This window comes from Eurypyga helias, unplaced genomic scaffold (assembly GCF_000690775.1).
Source record: "Eurypyga helias isolate BGI_N326 unplaced genomic scaffold, ASM69077v1 scaffold3785, whole genome shotgun sequence".
Classification (NCBI taxonomy): domain Eukaryota; kingdom Metazoa; phylum Chordata; class Aves; order Eurypygiformes; family Eurypygidae; genus Eurypyga; species Eurypyga helias.
This window is the reverse complement of record NW_010251953.1, coordinates 14,855-37,614: the sequence shown is the minus strand read 5'-3', so window position 1 is coordinate 37,614 and position 22,760 is coordinate 14,855. Positions and strand designations below refer to the sequence as shown.

The 22,760-nt window shown below is 39.3% G+C and overlaps 1 protein-coding gene across 1 annotated transcript in view; it reads right to left on the bottom strand.

The window, feature by feature from the left end:
* The window catches only part of EPT1 (ethanolaminephosphotransferase 1 (CDP-ethanolamine-specific)), a 37,673-nt gene extending 16,483 nt beyond the window's left edge, over positions 1–21,190 (bottom strand). The window contains exons 1-5 of the mRNA XM_010152178.1: positions 21,128–21,190; positions 15,176–15,284; positions 12,983–13,057; positions 8,264–8,532; positions 1,898–2,006 (exon numbers count right to left, since the gene is read on the bottom strand). Of these exons, the coding sequence (XP_010150480.1) occupies positions 1,898–2,006; positions 8,264–8,532; positions 12,983–13,057; positions 15,176–15,284; positions 21,128–21,157 (592 nt within the window). The 5' untranslated portion in view covers positions 21,158–21,190. The remainder of the gene's footprint in view (positions 1–1,897; positions 2,007–8,263; positions 8,533–12,982; positions 13,058–15,175; positions 15,285–21,127) is intronic.
* Positions 21,191–22,760: the final 1,570 nt, after the last annotated feature.

The window sequence follows — 22,760 nt, the reverse complement described above, 5'->3', positions numbered from 1 at the left end:
TGCATACTTTAAACCCATATTTAACTACAACAAGGCAACTTTTGCAGCATTATTAATGGCATCGTAGATAGTGCGTAAGAGACAAATGTTTTTAAAGAAATCTTTTGGCTCTTCCTATGCCTACTCTGCTTAGGACAGCAATGGAAGAAATACTCAATTTTCTGCTCAGGGATCCATTCACACAAGCATACCACATGAGGCAGAAGCAGTATTTCTTTTCAATGCTAATGGAATAGTCCATCAAACCTTGCTTTGCAGCTGGTTTTGGTGGAGTATGAGAAAGGATGCTTGCTCCTACAGATCTGATGACACCAACATGCCTCCCTACCACAAACCTTATGTTGAACAGCTTGAATGAAACCCTCATCCATGGCTTCCCAAGCGCAAGGGAAGGCATCAGTGTACTCACTGAACGGGCTGTCACGTGCCTCAGTGACAGGAATAAAAGGAGCCATGCGCGTAGCAGAGAATGAGAGTGTCCAATGGATTAGCCTGTGCTTGCACCCAACGCCAACGCAGGCCTAACCTGCCACTTCTGGGTGACCCAGCGTCCATCTCTCCCGGGCTTGCAGCGCTCCTTCGAGAGCACAAATCACTCCTCATCCCTCAGTGACCTGCCAGTCACCAGAGGCCATTTTATAGCTCTGTCAAGCTAATTCCTTGACTACTGAAAAGGCAACACTATTTTTATCTCTTCCTTTCTTCCTTTTCCTCAGCGTGCCCAAAACAGGCCTGACAAGAGAAAGACACTACAATCTTGGTCACGCACAGTCAGTTTCATACTCTGGGTAAAGCACAAAGGACTGTCAAAACCATGTCCTTGTACAGGCTGCTCATAAAAAGCACAGCCTGGACACAGGGTCCTTTCCAATCTGTGAATTCTGGAAAGCATGGCTGAGTCTGGAGAAGGTAGCTGCCAAAGACCCCTCCATGGGAAAGGGTGGTGAGAGCACATGTCAATGCAGTGGGTTCAAAAGACCGCCCCCAGAACACTTAGACAGCTCCGAGTCAGAGCTGGTGTTGGGTGAGTAATTATATCCAAGCCCTCCATTTGGCTCAAGGACTGAAGACATTTCTTGGGATGTAAGTCTAGGCTGTCTGTGTCAAATGCTTCTTTTTGGTGCCCTCTTCTCATCATTTGGATGTTCATATAAAAATCCCTAATATTTATATGCTAATTTCTTCACCTTCCAAGCAACACATCGAAGCCATTTCACATACACACATTTTTACCTAAGACTACCATGTTTTTAAGTCATTTTTTTCTTGTTCTCAGTCTAGCTATAGCTTATTTCAAACAACACTGACAGTGTCAAATAATGAGCAAACAGGCTATCGCTGTGCATTAAAAATGCATCACTTCAGTTCGGAAAGTAATGCTAAAGAAGAGTTTAGAAACCACCTACTCTTTTTCAGCTTTACAGTTGTGCCTTCTAAGATTATTTAAATAATGCCTTTATTCCTTCTAACCATAATGTTTTGGAACACAGTATGCTGCAGGCCAAAACATTAAACTTTTACTGTATGTATATGTGAGCAACATTTTTACCTGAGTGGCATGAGGAGTTCTGAGACTTTGAGAGCCAGCCTGCCAGTCAGCCAGCACACAGTACTGGACTGCACATGCAGGTGAGGAACATTTTCTGTATTACTCATGTGCAACAGAGTAATTCAGTGAGGAAAAATGTTTCCAAAATCATCTGCTTTTTGAAAGTTTTCCAGTATTAGCCCTTTTAATCAGCTCATGTGGGTTTTTGACCAACCAACACAAAAAGAAAAAAAATTATGAAAAAATCTAATCAAAATCAAAAAATGAAAAATATTAAAATTAATATTAAAATTATCTAATAAAAATAATTTGAAAACAGGACAATTTTCCAGGGATCTGGACACTTACCTATTAGCAAGATTACTAATGCATCTGTGATGTAATAACCAAATAGGAAAGGCTTCTGCCAGACTTCCACACCAACAGCACCAGTGAGCAGATATGCTGCAATTAATACCTATAGAAAAAAGGATAAAGGATTTCCAATCCATTACTTCTAAAGGCACAGAATTTTGCTTATGATCTTAGTACAAATCCAAGAGTAAAAAAAACATGTTTCTTTCCTCCCGTCTCCATTTTATAGGACCTCATGCTGCCACCCCAAAACAATTACCTCTAAGCAGTAAACAGCTTCTGAGGTCATGAACAAAATAATTTTAAATGTATGAAATACAGTAAGCATGCAACTTGCCTGCTAATGCATGCATCTGTTTGCATTCGGTAAGCATTACTGACATATCTTTTCAAAACACCCCATTTCTAAACCCCTTCTTCAAGCCAGGTCTCCCCACTGCAAACATACTTTCTCATATTTGCATACAGACTTCAGAATTAACAATGTGGTTATTTTTGCAGCTTATCCCCCTGAACTGATCATATCAGAATAACTGAGCTCACCTGAAAAAATAAAAAATGCAATTGAATGTGAAGAAATAAGAAGAAGGGGAAAGAGCTGAAGTCTTCCCTGATTTTTCATCTGGTTGACAGACAATGTCATTACAGGACACAGCAAGAAACAAGCAGTCAAATGTCATTAGGAGTAAAAGGACTCCAAACAGAAGACTCCTGAGCCACTCACCACGCTGAATTCCCACCAGTTTCAGCAGTGATGCAAATGCAGTTTCTACTCTCTGGTCAAGAGTTACTTTTGTGACCCAGCTGAGGTCAGATATCTTAATGCAATCACAACCTTATAGCTCCTACAGCTGTAACCTCCACACCCCCTGCACTGCTTGCAGCTGCGCTGCCTACCCACAGCTTCTGGCACAAATTGCTCCAGTTTGACCGTTTTAGGTGTGTAATGTGCAAGTACTGAATGTGATACTGGGGTTCCCAAGCCCTTGTGCCCTTGATGCCACCTCCTCAAAGGACCCCCTTCTCCTTCGAAACCCTTTTTCTGGCTTAGCCCAGGCTACCCAGTCTCTGCAGCCCCTTCCGCTGCCGGCACCCAGCTAGCAGGACTGCTGCCCCACTCCTCCTCTAGCCTATTTTTGTTTTCAGCTCTTGAGTTTTTTGCTGTAGGGTCCATAAGGGGCTCTATGTTTCACGCTACAGGTCTCAGCCTCCTGAACTATTCTAGACTGAATCACTAACATTTACTTTAGCTCTAAATGAAAACAATTATGTTAATGCCATTTAGAAGACCGCATATCCATATATCGATTCCCAGGTAATATGCAGTAACTTTTATTTTTTTGGTTCAATACAGATCTCCTTCTAGGATGACAAATATTTTCAAGCTTTACTTGTATGATAGATTTTACTCTTTTAAGTTTTTTAAAATACTCATTTGTTATTATTATAGTTTACCGCTATGGTTTTTCTTCATTTTTAACTTCAACAAACATATTTCACAGTATTGTTTAGGTTGGAAAAGACCTTTAAGATCATTGAGTCCAAATGTAAACCTAGCACTGCCAAGTCCACCAGCCTTCCAACATAAATTAACTGCTTTAATTTAAAGATACACTGAAAATCTTTTCTTCTGGGTAACAGGCTGTTTAAGAACACAGATTAGTAGAACTGATGCCCATTAAACTCCCTATTACACCTAGATATCACTATATTTGACTTCACTTTCTTCTTCACTCTAAATTCAAGATTCTTGCTCTATCGATATGCAACTTTTAAAGAGTTTTGCTTGAATAGGGCATTGCAGAATTGGATGTTAGTTAGAATTGTCGCTGCAAAAACAAGCAGCACAACAGATCTGCAATGGAGAAGAGCAGGCACTAGTATGAAAGTTATATCTTGGGCCACTGAAAACAGAGTCAAATTTCTGGTCTAAATGAAGGACGTGTATAATAGGTTTTGCAACTGACTACAACAAAGCTAACATTTGGCTTTCTGAAGAAATTGCATTATGTTATCCATAAGACATGACGGATAGACTCCTGGTCTCATCAAAGTTGATGGCAAAACTCCAACTGGCTTTGATGGAGCCTGAATTTACCCTCACACGTTGAATCCTGGATAGACTTTTCTGGCAAGTGATGAAAGAGGAACTTCAGTACTACCGGTTATTACAGTCAGTACTTCTGGCAGTGCAGTCATGAGCATCACTGTCAGATGTTAGCACACCTCTAGAAGAGGAGTGTCTATGCAACGGGCTCTCTCGAGGGAATCCCCTGCCCTGGGATTCGGTGATGCAGCACTCGCAGGTTGAGATTGCCTCTTATGTAACAGATGTTGTATGTGAAAAAAACACTCTTTGACCTCAAATTTTTGGTGTGTTGTTTCTGAAGGACTCGTAACATTGACTTCACTGAGGAAACCTCAAAGACCTCCTTTAGAGTGGTGGAAGGATGAGAAAATAGCTGTATCCCTCGATACCATCACCAAAGAACAACGCATTGGTGTCTTCATTTTTCTTTTAATAGAGACTTTTTTTTTTTTTTTTGCTCTTCAGAAGTTTTTTAAAGATGTGGTGTGCGCTTGCACTGTTATTTCTCTGCCAGTTCCTGAAACACTGGCTACCACAGTACTTCCCAGGAAAAGGTCATATGAAACATATTTCAGCATGAATTTTGTAAACTGCATCTCAAAAGAAAACCTAGTATATGACATCCAAAACACCCCCTTCCCTTGTTTTGACTGAAAGGAAGGAGAAAAGGAAGTTCTACAGTGTTTAAATTGCTACCCACATCATATACTTTGTTTATTTGGAGTTTCAAGGCAAGCAGAGTGTTAGAGCCTAGGTGGGACTGCCCAAAGTCATGGGGCAGAACCGGCTGAGAAAGCATCTCAAACCGAAAAGCTGGGGCTGATGGTCCAAGCATCCATGCCTGCAGGCATGACTGTATGTAGGATTTCTGGTTGTCCTCTCCTTACAGGGCTAGGTTAGCAGCAGGGCGAGCTGGGGAGAGTGAGGAGGAGGAGTGTGGAATCATCTGGGTCACTCCAGCTCTCATCCAGTTCTTATTTTGACTCCTAAACTTTTATTTAAGAACATAAAGGACACCTCCCTGTTACACTTATGGCAGCACCAATGTAAGCAGAGGAATTGCTACATCATATTAGGGAAAAATGAGTATTTTGTTCCTCTACTATAAGCTCAACTGCAGTGGCTTATGAAAAGCAACAGCAGAATGAGGGGAGTACTTTATTAAGGGAATATCAAAATTCTCAGGAGAAAACCAGAATTTTAAAAAATCCAGAGGATGCCTGTGAAAATTAACATATGGGGGGGGAAGCCTGAAATTTGGATTTCTCGGGAAAGCTTTGTCTTTTTTTTTCTCCAAGAAACTTAACTTGCAGGCATTAACTTTCTTTGGCTGGGCAGTGAGAAGATGAAACCCTTGCTATGCTCCTGGATACTTTTCCAGCTTTCTATTCAGCCCCTGACTTTTGGGGTTTGTGCTTACTTGAAAGTGCACGACAACGGTCTAAATGACACAGTGTGAAGAGACTCCTCTTCCTGCATCTTTTTCCACCCACAGAGGAGTCAGCAGAAGGCAGCTCATTGCACTGGAGGGAGGATGGGGGAAGAGTTTTCACTGTTGTAGATGCCTCCTCCTTGACTCTGGATCCACAAACATAACAGTCCTCTGACCAAGTATCTCACAAACACATTACAGCCATTTTTCAAGTTTACACACCACAGTTTCCTATAAACGGCTGTCTGCTGTAATCAAAGCTAATTGGAGTTCCAATTACAGCCCAGCTAGCGCAATTAGGTAACCAATTCTGACAAGTCATCAAGTTGTAGAAAAATGTGATCTGCATAGAAGTCCCACAGATTTCTCTATTTATAATGAGGCATTTTTTCATGAGAGACAGCAGCTCTTTATACCCCAGTTAACATGGAGCCAGCGAGGGGGCTGTCTGTGTTTATATACAGTGGAGCTGACTCAGCAGCAGTATCCTGGGAGCTACGTGCCAGTTAAGTTTCATTAAGGTCAACAGTTATCTATTTGCACCCTTACATTAATTACTGTATTTCCTGAGCTTTGTGATGATAAGGAAGTCCACAGTTCCTGGCTACCATAAATTTTAAAAGCAGAAGCAGGGGACTCAACCACCTGAATGTCTGACATGCCAATGCAATAGCATCACGTTGTCTGTGAAATTATTGAAGACAGAGAAGAGAGGCACATTCGTGCAGCAATCCAGCTAGGAACATCACGGAGGAAATCGTGAACTAAATGCTGGGAACTAGTCTGAAAGCAGCTTGCGAGCGCTTGTACCCTCTCTGCCTTCGGATATGACTGTGGGAATATCTGGCAGAGAAGTGGTAGGGGAACCCCCCCGCAGGAAGGGGAACGTTACTCATCCTACTCATCGTCAGCTATTTGCTAATGTCCTCAGTATCCTCTCCAACAAGTAGTGGTAGATGAAGAGCTACCTTAAACAGAGCACAGATCATACAAAATTTGCTGAATGGTCTTACAAAACAAGTAATGAAGATGTTTTACTAGACTAGTTAGTACAGCTGCAAAAAAATGTTATGTGCTTTCTGGTGTGCATGAAATGTAGTTCGGACTAATGGAAAACATACTACCTTGATCTTCAAATCTTGTCATGTCTTTGGTCATGGGCCATCACAACTACAAAAGCTAATTTTTACAGATGGCAAAACTGACATACAGACATTTCAGTAGTATAATCTCCCACTGCTGTTGATGCCTATGCTATATAGCATCAAAAAATCCTTACATTTATACACTTATCATTTTGACTGTAGGCAAATCATCACAGAAGTTACTAGAAAGCAAGCACGCAGGACAGCAGTTCAGCATTGCAGGGGAACAGGAAATAACACTTGTTAGCACCTTGCATCCAAATTAATCAAAGCAGTTTACAGACTTTACTGAAGTTCAGTCTCACCGCAAATCTGTCAGGGAGGGAAGTGTTATTACCATTATTTCCCAGATGGGAAAGCAGTGACAGAGGCATAGGTCACTAAAAGGCAGTGACAGAGTTAACAGTACTGCTCCACTAATTGATACCCACTCCCACATTTAACCACTAATACAGTTCGGATGCTGTAGCAAACCGAAAGAGCTTTCTAAACATTCACATGTATATCTACAGTCATCATCTAGGCAACAAGTGAAACCAGTTTGAACATCGTTATTCCTCTCCTGCTGGAAGAACTTCACTAAAAAGCTTTACAGAGACATGGCTGAAACTTGTAGACCAGCTGTCTGCCTAATGTCTTAGTCCTGAGCCAACTTCTTCTCCCAGAACCTATTTTCTAGGGGACAAAACAGATGCACCACAGCTGGACCACCATCTCTGAGTTGTTCTCAAACCACTGGATTCTGATTATGTTTACAGCAATACATCTGCAGCCATTAATTCAAATACTATATTTCCATTAAAACACATTTTTGAATATTTGTCAAACTTCTATACAATTATGTATATTTGGCTGTACCTTTCATCTCATGCCTGTGACAGGAAGCTCAGAAGACTGGGACTGTGCTCTTCAGGATGCAAGATCCTGGCTATCGAAGAAATAGATAAGCCAGCCCAGAAATCCCAGCACTGGGCCCTTGGCAGTGCAATGAGCTTGTTACTGCTGCTACTCATTTGTACACTGAGGCCACCGCTCACTGTGGTGCCCCAGTCATGTTTCTGAACAGGTCCAGTCCAGAACTTAGCTGGGGACTGGCTGTGGGCAGATACACAACTCATGTTACTGAACACCATTCCCATATAGGAAACCTCTAATGGTATGACTTTGACATTTTTTCAAGGGTTTTCTCTCTACTGACAACAGTTAATGCTAGCTGTATACATACAATGCTATTTCCATTGTCATGTTCAATGCAAGAGGTGCTAGAATTCAGAATGTCTACTACTGTATAACTGTATAGCTACCGTCAATAAATACTACTTGGACAAACTCACATTGTGTGTCAGAACCTAGCGTTGGTGGGAAAATGACTTATGACTTCAGACAGCACAATAATTTTTGTTAATACCACAAATCAGATGCAGTCAAATGACATTCTCATGGGCGCTATGTGTCTGCCAGGCTTGCTGCAAGCCATTTTTTTCCTGTAAGGCAATGAATCTCTGATGCTGACAATTTGCTCGAGAGCGTCGCTTCTTTGCAAACGCAGGAAATATTTCTGAATTACTTTTAGGGCTATGATATTTCACATTCAAAATCTTTCCTTGAGCTCTATTTTTCTATTTCTGCAATATTATGAAAATACTAACATAGTTAAAAAAATAAAACCAAAACAGGGATGATAAAATACTTACCACTTGGCTTATATCGTATCCCCAAGGAAGAAAAAGAACTCCTGTGTTATATTTCTCCCAGTGTGAACACATAAAGTTAAACAAGACAATGCTTAAATATATATACATTGTATATACAGAAACTCCAGTCTTCCCATTGTCACAGGAACAGACAGAAAAAAAAGAAAGCACAAAAATGGAGGTAGCCCAGCTATCCAGCCCATGGTCAAATAATTCTCCCAGAGGACTACTGGACTGAGTCCTTCGAGCATGTTTCCCATCTATGGAATCTAGAAGGATTAGGAAAGGAAGAGAAATAAAGAATTAGAGCACAACAAGAGGAGTAAATTTCTTCACATACACTTCACTACTGCCATATATAACACATGGGAAAAATACACCAATGACTGCAAACTGAAGCCCAACAGTCCCTTCAATATCAACATGTTCGCATTGCTCATAAAATATTTGCCTCAGTTACCAAGTAATTTTTCTGTCCTCACCTCAGCTCTTATATTAAATGCCACCTTCCTTATAAGCTTTAGACATTCATTATTACTTGTCCCCAGGGGTCTTTAAACACTTTCAGTTACCAAGTAATTTTTCTGTCCTCACCTCAGCTCTTATATTAAATGCCACCTTCCTTATAAGCTTTAGAAAGACATTCATTATAACTTGTCCCCAGGGGTCTTCAAACACTTTGCTGTGAGTCCCTGCAATCAGTTTCTCAGTGAAAGTGCTGATAAGTGTCTATATGGGTTTTGCCTGTCCACTGGTGTTGTGGACACTGAGACTTCAGACCACTTGTGGGGTAGATTCCCTAAGGCACTGAGGTTCTCAGATGCTAAACCCCTCAGTGACTAACAGATGCATGGCAGCCTCAAGGAGCAAGTTTCACAAAATTTATCTGTGTGTGACTACATAAGATATTTTAAAGTGTCTTTCAGTTGCAATCTTAGGATACAAGAGCCAGCAGTGTGCCCAGGTGGCCAAGAAGGCCAATGGCATCCTGGCCTGCACAGGGAACAGTGTGGCCAGCAGGACTATGGAAGGGATTGTCCCCCTGTACTGGGCACTGGTGAAGCCGCACCTCGAATTCTGTGTTCAGTTTTGGGCCCCTCACTAGAAGAAGGACATTGTGAGTCCTGTGAGGTGCAGCTGAGGGAACTGGGGTGGTTTAACCTGGAGAAGGCTCAGGGGAGACCTTATCACTCTCTACAACTACCTGAAAGGAGGTTGCAGAGACTTGGGGGTCTCTTCTCCCAAGTGACAAGAGCAAATGGCCTCAAGCTGTGCCAGGAGAGGTTTTGATTGGATATTAGGAAAAATTTCATCACTGAGAGGGTTGTCAGGCCTTGGAAGAGGCTGCTCAGGGAAGCGGTGGAGTCACCATCCCTGGAGGTGTTTAAGAGACATGTAGATCTTATGCTTAGGGACACAGTTTAGTGGTGGCCTTGGCAATGCTGGATTAATGGTTGGACTTGATCTTAAAGGTTTTCCAACCTAAACGATTCTATGATTCTAAGAATATGTTACTGTTAAGGTGAATTATGTGTTGATCACTTTCAATACTCAAGTGCTCCAAAGATGCCCAAACACTGGATCTCACTCTGAGGATGCAGTTGGACAATATGGTTTGAGTCTATCTAGAGCTCACTGCTGTTGAACAAGGGAAGACCTGCAGCCTGCTCAGCGGGTGGAAAGACAGACAACATGTTTTCTTCTGGTCACTGAACAGAACTGGCACTGTGAATGATACAAAAAGCAAGGGAGATGGCACAAGGGAGGGGGGGTGAATGCAGTGGAAGGAGAAAAGGAAGCTAGCAGCTGCAACCTTTCTTAGCTGTACTGTCAAACCATATCCTTGGTCTCTTCTCTGAGACTCTGCTGGTGAGAAATAGAAATATTTTCTTCTTAGAGTTAAGTGTAAATATGCAGGATGAATCTCTTGGGAAAAAGTACACAGAACAAACCTTACAGATTACTTATTGTTATCCTGAATCTCAAAATAATGTGGATATTTTTTTTTTTCTCTTTTAATGTTACTTGGAAGGTACTATAGGTAACAATTATTAGCTATTGATAGCATTAGTAACCCAACACTGACTAGAGATGCAACTTGGCAGAGTGAGACCGAAGACTCCACAGCTGCTATAGATCATACGCTACTTACTTCTCCAGATTATCTGGCAGAACTCTGAGTTTTGTTTAATGTAAATATACTTCAGGGATCTAAACCAGGAAAACATGGGATTTCATTTTGTAGAGATCTTAGACTATCTCCCTATTGTAATACCTAAACAGCTGTGAGGTATCCTCCGCTCAAATACAAATCTATTGAGACAGTTCTCACAACTATAAAAATTAAAGATCTCATAGAGGATTTCAAATATGGCTTGCCCCCTTCTAGAGCCGTGTTCTCTCTCCATTAACATTGCCATTGAATTTTTGACATCTTACTGAAAAGTGCAGACAGAATACTGTAAGCTTGAAGTTACTTGAATAGTGTTGCTATAAATGTAGATTTTTTTTTTTTTTTAGTCTATTTTAGGATGCTTCTGAAACTTAACTAGCAAATAGGTATGTAAACATCCCTAAACAGTATATGCTCGTTCATATTTCAAGAACATCTATCCCAAATCAGAGAGAATTCGGTTATAAGGGTAATACTTTTGAAATGAGAATGATAGAAGATTGGTCTGTTTATATATTAGTTTTCATTGTCACAAAACAGTATTCTTATTAGATACTAAAATATGTACATTAGTGAAAGAGTGGATTTCATTTTGTAGGAATGTTTTACTAAAAAGAGTTAGTTTGAAATCATTCATGCCAACAATGGTGTAGGTTCAATAGTGGACATACACAGGCCCACACTTCCACTGCTTTAGAATTCTTATGATTTTGTCTCATGAAGGTTGATAAATCTTCAGTTTTATTAAAGTTTATAGAACTTTTTAATAGTGGAATGCAAAATGACAGCAATGAGCATTCCACATTATAGAAAGGGAAAATATACCAAACCACCTTAACAAGGCCGGGAAAAAGAGCAGCATGCTAGGGAATTTGGAGAGAGTATGTCGTGGTTTAACTCTAGCCAGCATTAAAAAGAAGCTGAGAGAGACTAATGCTGCATATTCGGTTAGCTGTTACGGCTCTCTGCAGTCTTCCAAAGGGAAAATTTTGGACATGCAGAATTAAATCTGAGACTAAATATTTCATGAAGTGGCTTGGACCGCAGACCGAAAAATCTACATATACATCAGTTCATTACAGCTTTGATTTTCAACATCATATTCCTTGTTTTCCAAGTATGAGGAACTACAGTCAAATAACATCTACATTAGGAACCTCAGAAGCTGAATTTCCAATGAGCTTTCTGGGGTGTCATACATTAACAGTTCCAATATGTAATTCCTCTTTATGAAACAATAGCCACTTCATTAAATTCCCTACAATTACATAAAGAATGTTTTTCACAAAAGGAGTTGCTGCTTCTGCTAATGATTATAGAGAGCTGCTTGGGTAGTCTTACTGGTAGTCAGCTTCTCAAGGAACAGTTGTCCCAGTGATTTTTAATAGTACAAAGAAATTCTGGACAAACTAATTTTGGCACAAACCCACCACTTGAAAAGAAATGGGAAGGCATTCACAATGCAGTGAGTGATGTCTGCACAAGGGGTAATACCCAGATTAATCAAGATGGCTCTACACGCATGTGTCTGATACCAAAAGTGGCCAGCATCTTTGGATGCTGTGTACATCTAGAAGACATTTAAATCTAGCTTGGGCATCTTAAGTATGGCACACAAATGTATGGCTACACTCTGCAATGTAGGGCCAGCTCCAAAGGAGAGAGTGTTTACACAGCACAGTGCAGTCCATGTAAATATGCCAACTTGAGCCCCTAAAACACCCCCTCCCCCTCAAAAAAAAAAAAGAAGAGTTCTGTGCTTCATGTTATGGAGAGAATAGTTTGGAATGAGTTAGTTTTAGAAGAAAGCAAGAAAGATGTGCTAATGTAGATCCCACTCCTAGATCTGCATCACTCCAGGTTTATGTCTTCACCACTATACAGCAAGATGCAATGTGCCTATAAATACAGTCATGGTAGGATATAAAAAGTAAAAATGGAATATGAAACTGAAAATGAGGTATAGGTATTATCGGAGAAAAATAGCAACAGGAAAGGGAAAAAAAACCCCAACTTCATCTCCATAAGAAGCTCAGGCCTGTCATCACATTCATACCATCTCTCCTGACACACACCATAAGCACTGAAGTGACTCACAAATTAAAACACAACACTACACTAATTTTCCTTTTTCTCTGCTTTGCCCTTTATGCTCGCCATCTTTGAAACCACCCTCTGCTAACACAAGTGTCAGGGAGCTTTGCAGAACATCATCGTTGGCAGTCAAAGATTTTTAGGAAACCCAACAGTAGTGACTGCTGCTACGGAATGATTTCCACTGTTCCTCTAAAACAATTTGAACTTTCAAGGGATATAAGAGCAACAGTCATAGAACATCTAATATATAATTAAAAATTGTGTTGTATGGGGGTTTTTAAGTCTTAAGGATGTTTTTTGGTGTGGGTCTTTTTAATCTCAGAGAACCGTTCTGGAGAGAGATCATAATTTATCCACAATGCCTCTTCATCTCAATATCAGCGCTAGTAAACTAATAGATAAAACGATACGGAGACGTCAGACATGTAAATTATTTCATTGTACTTTACCTAAAGCGTAAGCACAAAAGGTGGTAAAAGCACTGAACAGCCATACCCAGGTGGGAACAAGCCCAGGACTGGTACCTGAAATAAATGGGGTAGCAAGTCAGTGTAACAGCTGTTAACACCAAAGAAATCCACTGAGATATGCATGTCCATGTGAAAACACTGCCACTGATTAACCTGCCACATCGAACAGATTGCAGTATCTGGGTTTGACCTCCAACCGACTTAGGTCATTGGTGAGCTCTATCAAAGAAGCAATGAGCAGGCTTGAACATGCTTATATCGTAAAGCAGAAAAGATAAGGGAGAGGTTTTTTGGTCCTGAAATGACTCTAGTGTTGTACAAAAGAATGACAGCAACTAGGCAAAAGCTTTCACAGGTCATGGGAAGACTACCCATCAAGAAATTAGTTAAAGTTTATGTCATATCTAAATATTAAAAAATGTAGTTGTCAAGCATGCTTGTTCTTATTAGCACCACTATGGGTTTTGTATAGCTTTTGTACCACCAGATCTAAGCAGGAAATTTTTGTCCTTAGGCTAGGACAGATGTTAGCACCCTTTTTTTTTCCTTGAAAAAAGGAAATTAATCTGGAAAAGAAAACCAAATTGGGCAGAACCCAGGTTTCTGTCATTGCTCTGCTGATCGCAATAACCCGAGGTTATTGTTGCTCTTCTAAAGAAATCAACCCTTTCTCCAAAGAGCGTTCTATTTAACTTAAACATAACCCAGTAAGGACACTACTGGCACTAGGAACAGCTGTATATGCAAAGCCCTCCCAGGTTTCCGGCATTCGGCACTGAACACAGGGAATACTTGCACACAGAGGTGTGTCCCTTCTGAACAGGGAGATGCCAGTACCTACAGCAGTGCCCTGACCACCTTCCTCTCAATGCCTCATCTCGCCACAGAAAGAAAAGATGGCAATTCCTGACTCCTAGCTGCAAGTTTTCAAACCGTAGAATGAAAACCAGCTGTCCAGGAAATTAAGTCTTTTATTTCTGATCCTAGGTATGGGATTGATATATGATACTCAAAAGACTCATTAGGTCGCACGAACGTTTTGAATCGAGAAATGATGGGGACACTGTTCTCGTGTGAAATCGAGAATAGGCCTACGCAAAGAAATCTCAGCTCTAAGAGACTTAATCACCATTTCAAACATCTTCAGGTTCAATGTGTGTCTACTGGGAATGTGTCAAGATAAAATTATCCCATTAAAAGATCTGTGCTGGATGTTCCTTTATTACAGAACTGAGTAAATATCAGCTGCACTGCTAAAAACCCAAGTGTTTAAGGATGAGGCCAGATAACTACATAACACGCTGGTCCTGAAAACCTAATGGTCGTACAGGATTGTTTTTAAACCAAAACTGCTAACAAGTATTCCTCCTTCTAGAACCGCGGTGATAAACGTACAAACAGCTCACGCCAATGGATACCTCATGAATCTAACCACAGGCATAAGAAATTAAAGGCAGGAAAAAAACACCAAACATAATTGTTTCAGGAAATAAAAGCATTAAGTCTTCTCCAAATCGTCTAGTTTAAAGAAAAGCAAAGCTTTTTACATATTAACCACCTGGGAGATGCTTCCTACTTACCGTAGGTTCCAACAGCTGGTCTGAGAAGCCCAGAACTGAACGTGCCCTACACTCGGGAGCAATAAGCTACAAAAAGCTTTTGACTCGGTCTGCCATGAGGAGCAAATAAGGGCTTGGGCTTTGAAAGCCATAATTTCAAGAGACATTTGTTTAAAAACTGTTTCTTCTTTGTCTACAAGCAGTCTTGAATGGGGGAGGGTGAGGGGTGGGGAGAATATGAGGGAAAAGGGGAATAAACTCATTCCAGCATGGATTTAGGTATTTGGAAATGTGAAACCAATGAAACTTTTATGAAGAACATTAAGGTGGTTTTTGGCTGTGTATTTAATCCTGGCATACACTTTAAATAAAATGAGACATTATGATAGACTTCAAGCAGTACATGCTGAAACCTGTATGTAGAGATGAAATTAAATAAGATTTTCCAATAAAATTACCTATATTTATAATGCTGTGTGTGAGGTCAGATCCTCTGGATCCTCATTAAGGGAATGAATGGAAGATTCAGGTATACAATACCTCCCTGTATCATTCAGAAGTATGACATTAGCAGCTCTGTAATTCTGAAAAACTACAACATGAGGATATTTACCTGAGGCAGTGTAGTCCCAGTCATAAAAAGATATTAGAAAATAATTAACTAAAATCATGACAAATCCAGAGAAGGTTAACAAGTTGGGAGCAATCCACAAAGGCACTATCTGTTAAAAAAGAAAGAAAAGAAAAAAAATATTTCAAATCCTAAGTCTCATTTTAATTTAATTTTTTTTCTCAGGAAAGGAGAAGCCTGTGTATGACATCAGCAATGTTCAGATTTGTGCACATTTTCCCATTTCCAAATTAAAATATAGTTTTCATTTCTGAAATTTATTTTCAAATGTAATCCTTTTGCCTGATCTTTGTGACTGCAGTAAAAATGTAATTTTAAAATGCTACATTTCTTATGTTACACACTCTCTTTATTTTCACAGCCACCAAGGAAAGCTTCTCGTGATTTTGCGCATCACCGCTGAAAGAAGACTGCAGCACCCCAGTGTGGTAATTCAGCATCCATGTGGCAGGCGTTGTGAAGCGTTCTGTTCCCACACTAGAACAAGGAAGTTGCCTCTTCTAAGATACACCAATCATTTCCAACTCAAAACATCAACAAATTCAGACACCGAGCGCATTAATCTCTTAGATTCAGAAAAGCTCCCTGTCACAAGCAGCTCCCTGCTTCTCTCAACAGTAACTTTCTACAGGGTCTCCCTCTTTAGCCATAAATTATGAACACTCCATTCATTTTACTCTGTAGAGTGCTGAAAAGAACTCTCCCTCTTCACCTAAGCCTCCTAAGCCTCTAATTCTTTGTCCCATTAACCATTCTCTGCTACTCATCCCCCATGGTTTTAATGTGTTCTTTACACTGAAACAGGGATCCTTTCTGATAACACTTCCCAAGCAACATAGTTTGCACAAAATATTTTCTGAAATAGCCTACATTCTACATGATTTTTAGACAGAATACGCGGAAATACTTAGTATCAACCACTACTGTCACTCAAACACAGTATCTGTTTATTCAAAATATAAAAATATTGGAGGCTCATAGTCAAATTATTTGGAGTGTCTAAGGACTGAAAATGTATGTGAAGTACTTTGACATTATAAAATATCACAAAGCAATATCAAAGGAAAGAAGTTATAATTTCAGATACTAATAATAGTTTTGAAATCAAATGCTTTCTTTGGACTAGCTAGACGGCCAGATAGATGAACACAATATTTACATATATCTTTACATTTACTCTATCCTGTTACTACATGAAAAAATTGGATGTAAAATTTGAATTCTTGGACTGATTAATTATCCCAGTTAGATCCTCTTTTTCTACTATAGCACAATTAATAATATTCAGGAGAAAACCTGAGACTGATAATATACAGTGTAAACTTCCAAACATCTGATGAAAATTCCTGAATATTTTTCAGTTATCTTTCTTAGATGTTTTCTTTAATAACTGAGAAAGATATTAAATCTGTGTGTTGTTTTCCTTATGAGCAGGATTTTATCACAATTTTAAAATACTGCAGGCCAGCTCTTACAATATTTAAAATGCATCATGGAATCCATACAGCTACAATTAATTTTTTCTGCTGAATTTTACATCCCTAAGAACAAGTGACAACAAATGTTCCCTGAAGCTCCTTTAGGCGACCACCTAAGGAGGAATCCTTCACTGCATGCTTTTCTCTTTTTACACCGACTGCATGCCCAGCATGCAGCGACAGCGGCACATCTCCTGATTTTGCTACCTGGGGATGCAGAAACCTTGGCAGATGGAGGCTTGGTATGAATCGCCTGCTGTGGAATTCATCTGATGTCTATGCCCTTACATAAAATAAGGATGGATGCCAAAGAAATTCTAGATTGATCTCTTTTAATCTAAAACATAGAGGAAAATAGTGCATTAAGACAACCTGTGGATGAACCGTTTGCCTGTATATACCGACGCCATCCAACATACTGTTTAAAAATGACTGATTTGTCCTGTATGATTTGTAATAATTATTGACTATTAAATAATAGTCATCATAAATGTCTGCTTTCTAATTAGGTTCATCATTCTAAATAGTCACAATGTCATTATTAAGTTATTACAGAAAATAATTTATGCTTACACAGTGCAAACATGAAGACATTATTTTAATGCACTTTTTTGCTAACATCATGTATTTGAAGAGGGAAACCATCAAAGCATGTTGTTATACTTGCAATCCCTTTGGCTAGTAGACACACCATGAAAAACAGTTAGAGGAGATCCATCCTCAGGCAAACAGCTTCTTCTGCCATTAAACCCCTAAGAATCGCTTTTGATCCTTACCGAACCTAATTCATCTAGGTATTTGGAAATATTCCACTTGCAAAATCCCTTTTGTTGTATTTAATGCCCCTTACTCTTTCGGTTGGCATTACGCTACCATCACCTTATTTCACAATTCAAAAATTACAGGGTGTTGAAGATTAACTTCTTAGAAATTTGGAAAAATACAGCCTGAATTTACTATATCCTACAGAAGGATACGTTGCAATCTTTACTAATTAACAGACAGTAGAAGTCTAATACATCAATGCACTACATGATTAATACAACTGGAGGTGCCACTGGGGAGAATCACGTCTGCTCTCTGGCAAAATCACTTTATGCTTGAACCTCTTAAAAAACTATTAGTTCCACAAAATGCTAACTGATTTCTGGTTTATTAAGTCTACAGCCATTCATGCTAAAAGCTTTAATACAAACACTAAATTATTTAATAGATCAACTGTCTATTTGGATAATCAATGGTAAGGTACACATATTTATACAAAGCTCTGTTCAAACTTGAAATATACCTTAACTAAGTCACTTGAGACCAATAAAATTCTACTCATGTCCAATTCCAGTGATAAAGTCCAAGTTCATAAAGGCAACAGAGGGAGGATTAATTGACTTCAGCAAAGATAGCATACACCTGTGTATCCCAGTGGGATTTCTTCCTTTTCCTCTCATTGTCCTGCACAAATGTAATTTCTCATTAATACGAAGAGAGGAGGAATATGCAATTTGTGTAGTAGCTAAGTAATACTATCCATTATCTGTCAGAGAACACATGGTTGTGCATTATTACAAAATACAAATCTTTTACTAAAGGCAAAAGGACAGAGCACTGAATGAATTAAAGATGAAATAACTATAGCTGCCTAATCAGAATAGTTTCAAATAACATGTAGAAAAAGTTAATTGTTACTCTGTAGTTTCATATAGGTGTTACTATAGTTTCATTACCTAAGAAAGATGTCCTTGGAAGAGGAAAGAGAGGAAGGTAATGCTCCGGATTTCCAGGTGAATTTGTAACTTAAATGCACAAATTCTGGCTTTCCTAGCATCCCCACCACAGGTAAACGAGGTGGGTTATGACCATGTGTTTGCACTTTTTACATATGTAAACATCCCAGCTCACAAATTCCCACTTCTTCTCTAACGTCAGGTTCTTCTTAATTTTTCATAATGTAGGAAATACATCTTCCAATGAATTCTGTGCTATGGAATACAGACAAACTTGTGCTGCAGTTAGGACTAAATTGACATGTGAAAGGCTAGACCCAAATCCCAAACCTCTGTTCTCTTTAATGTTTTTTTTTTGTTTGGCTTTGTGAATTTTATGTTGGGTTTTGGGGTTTTTTTTAATTCCTCTGGAATCTGGTAAAAATAGTCTCTGTGGAATATTTATTTTCACCAGATTAGAAATAAAAATATAAGTAATTCATATGTGCAAATGGATGTACTAGGATGTCTTAACTGACAGAAATTACTCCTCCCAGTTATCAAGAAGCACATTTGTACTGCCCAATTTGGAATGAACATACTAGGTGCAATGTTTCTTCTTAAAAAAATCATCCCAGCTTTATATATCCCCCTATTGCAATGCACTGTTCTATTTAAATAGAAATAAGATGATATACTGTGAAATCTAGATTCAGCATTATATTCTAGATCACAGGATATTATAGTCTAGAGCACACTCATAGCCCAGTTATAATGCTTACAACAGCTACAAGCCACAAAAAAATCAGTGACGAGTAAATGTGTTCAAAGCTGCTTCTGAAAAGAAACCTCATCACATTTATTATGATACCACTGTTTTACTTACACTTCAAGAGAAAAGAAGTATTTTTTGGTGAACAGATGAGCAGAATTTTCTCGGACCAAGCGTGGGACAATAGTTACCGCCACACCTGGTTTCAGCACCTAGCCAGGAACAAAACCATTCTAGCAACTTCCATCCCATCTAATATTTTACAGTTAAATTTTGGCCAACAGGTTTGGTGCTCCCCCAGCTCTCATTTTTATCTCTAGAAGCAACCAAGATGACTTCACTGCAATCTCCATTGCACGTTGCTTTCTCCTCTACAGCTGTGCATTCCCAGCTCCTCTGCAGGACTCTGATTTGACCCGGCAGTATCTTTCAGTGTTAGAACGACCACTTCTACATATGCAATGCAATTTCTCTTTAAATACTTCTGATACATCACTGAGAATCACCCTGTAACGCTCTTGCACCAGAAGGCAAAGCAGAACATTCATTGCTGTACCTTCAGGGTTCAAAACAAACGCCAAATTACAGACAGCACCCACTCCAGTCTTTGGTTTCGTACTCAGCTCTCCGAGCTTTTGAAAAAGGTTTTCAGTCCTGTGCTCTGATTTGGGTTCTCCTCCAGCAAGGAGTGAACAAAATCATGCCCACCTAAAATTTAGAGAGGTTTAAAAAAATCTAAAGAGGTCACATTTTTTTATAGTATCTATCTCCCTATGCTACGTGGGGACTGTCAAGAATGTTGCTTTTCTTCTGGGAAAACACTGCAGGCATTAGAAGAACTTAGTGCCAAAGGAAGTTTTTTGTTGATAATACTTCCCCCTTAACTTGGTAGCAGATGAATACCCATGGATCTCCTAAACCCAAATGCCAGTGCACAGTAAAGCCCCTGCTCATCTCCTGTGCTGGATTCCACAGTGATGGGGGAGGGGAGAGGAGCTTTTCTGCCTCACTGATTTCCTCAGTATTATAATAGGAATGAAAACAGAGTCTCTGAACTAAATTATTGAGCTCAGCTTCACATTTTTGAATTGCTTTTCTCTCATATCATGTTTGGGTTGTTTTTTAATTGTTAGGTCATATAAACACTTTCATGAAATTATATTGAGACTCTGAACCAGAGATTATGATTTTCCTGCTATATCAAGCATAAGCAATACCTGAATTACAGAACTCAAAAATGGCAGATGCAACAGCACTCTGACCACATACATCCTTTCCTGCTTGTATAAAGGTTTGTTTTCAAGTCTGCTCCAATCTAAAGGTTGCTTCTGAAGAGGCAGATGCAGAAGTTATTGCTTCCTTGGAGATCAATAAAGTTCATATTTATTTGAGACACAGCCTTCTTTTTTTGCCAAGAACAGCAAAACTAATTGTGAGTGGTTTTATTTTTAAAAACTGCAGATGATAATGCATTCAAGAGATACCATCTTCCAATCGTTATGGTGATCATGGTAACCGCTCTCATTTTCAGCTTCTTAGAGAAATGCTTAGCTCCCTCGAGCACGAGCACTTGGGAGAAAATGAGACAGCACTTGCATAAAATCATGTGCACAGCACAGAGATAAAGCCATGCTGTTGTTAGGCAGCATATGCTGCACAAAAATAATCTGTACTAAGTAAAACCCTTAATGTCTGCAAAGCTGTTTAATGAAAGATGCAATAATGAAAGATGTAAAAAAGAAATGGATGCCTTTTGTATAACAATCAGAAAAAGAAAAATAAACCTTTTCTAAAAAAAACCCCCAAAACTCAAAATCCAAACATACTCATCTTAAATATAGCTATATATCCTGTAACATTTGTTTTATACAGATAATTGAATTTCAGCTTTATTAATCAATACGTGTTTTTAAATGAACACGTGCTGCATTTAAAACAAATTCTTACATTATCATGGGTTATTTCTATTACATAAAATTCTTACCTTAACAATTTTGTTCCAGATGGGCTGCATAATGTACACAGATAAAGGATTTGTATCCACAGCACTGTACTGTGAGGAAAAAAGCAAACATGTTAAACAAAGCAGTGAACAATGCATATTTTTCCATCACTGTATATCCTTCAGCATCAAAGAACAATCATTCTGAGTGTGACTGGTGTAAATGTATTTTATTCTGATGACTATTCATGCAGTTTTAATTTAATTTAAAAGCACTGGACTGCTTTACAATTACCTTGTTAACAACTTTATGTTCTAACACAAAGGTTTAGGCTGGTGGCAAAATGGCAAACAGTTCTGTAGTCACATTTAACTTTTAAATTCTTATCCATTTTACAAGTTATCCTATAAGACTCTGCATTTCTACAGTATTTTGGATTTAATACCTTTGTTTGCACTACCAGTAATGCATAGTCTGAGCAGTAGTTGACCGAGCAGTAGCATGTGGAAGAGAGAGTGCATATGGAATATGGTCATAAGTGGAATATTACCATAGTAAAACAGTTGCATTTGCACTATGCTTATAAATGCAAGGTGATGTCATTATAAAAACAAGTTCAAAAATAGCACAGTTCATTGCTACAAATTTCCCTATTTGACAGACTTTTAAAAACATTATATGTGTTTTATAAATTCCAGTAAGTATATACCTGTATCTTATGCAAACAATTTCACAAAGCTGGGCCCATCTCAAATTGCTGTTGTCTACTTTCCCTTCAGAGAACAGTAGCAAGTTTTATCCTGCCTTGAGGTTGCAGAATGCAGAATAATCTGCAGAAGAACAATCTCAAGTGATAAAACCACTCACAGCTATGTTCTTGAGCCCTTGTGGGTCCATGGTGGAAGAAGTCAGTCATCATTGAGGTGGTACACCTAATTCTTTCAGAAATTCTTGGACTTTGAAACTGCATGTATGGCTTATGTTGTTAGCACGATGCATAGTACTCACACATAAAGATCAGAGAATCACAGAATGGTTTGGGTTGGAAGGGACCTTAAAGACCATCTAGTTCCAACCCCCCTGCCATGGGCAGGGACACCTTCCACTAGACCAGGTTGCTCAAAGCCTCATCCAGCCTGGCCTTGAACACTTCCAGGGATGGGGCATCCACAGCTTCTCTGGGCAACCTGTTCCAGTGCCTCCCCACGCTCTCCAGGAAGAACTTCTTCCTGATATCTAATCTAAACCTTCCTGCTTTCAATTTAAACCCATTCCCCCTTGTCCTGTCACTACAGGCCCTTGTAAAAAGTCCTCGCCCAGCTTCCTTGTAGGCCCCTACAGTAAGACAGGGATGGGTTAAACCACAATCTGTCGAAGCTGTTCACATGCAGAAGAGCTGATGACAGAGAGGCTTGCCTGTCACCTAACTTCAGCTAACAATAGAGAGAACAATTAGCTGTTAATTTATCAATCCCTCTTGGCCTCCTGCCCTTTGGATGAGACTGCACTCTAGAAGTACCTGTTTCAAGTCACTCAAAGGAGACACTTGTCTTAAACTTAGGCAGCTTCTAGGTGTCTGCCAAGATTAATCTCGGTTTCAGCGTTCACCAAGCTTTTTTACACACACACTTAACCTGCACACATCTGAGCTAAGAGCTTGCAGTGGAGAAGTGC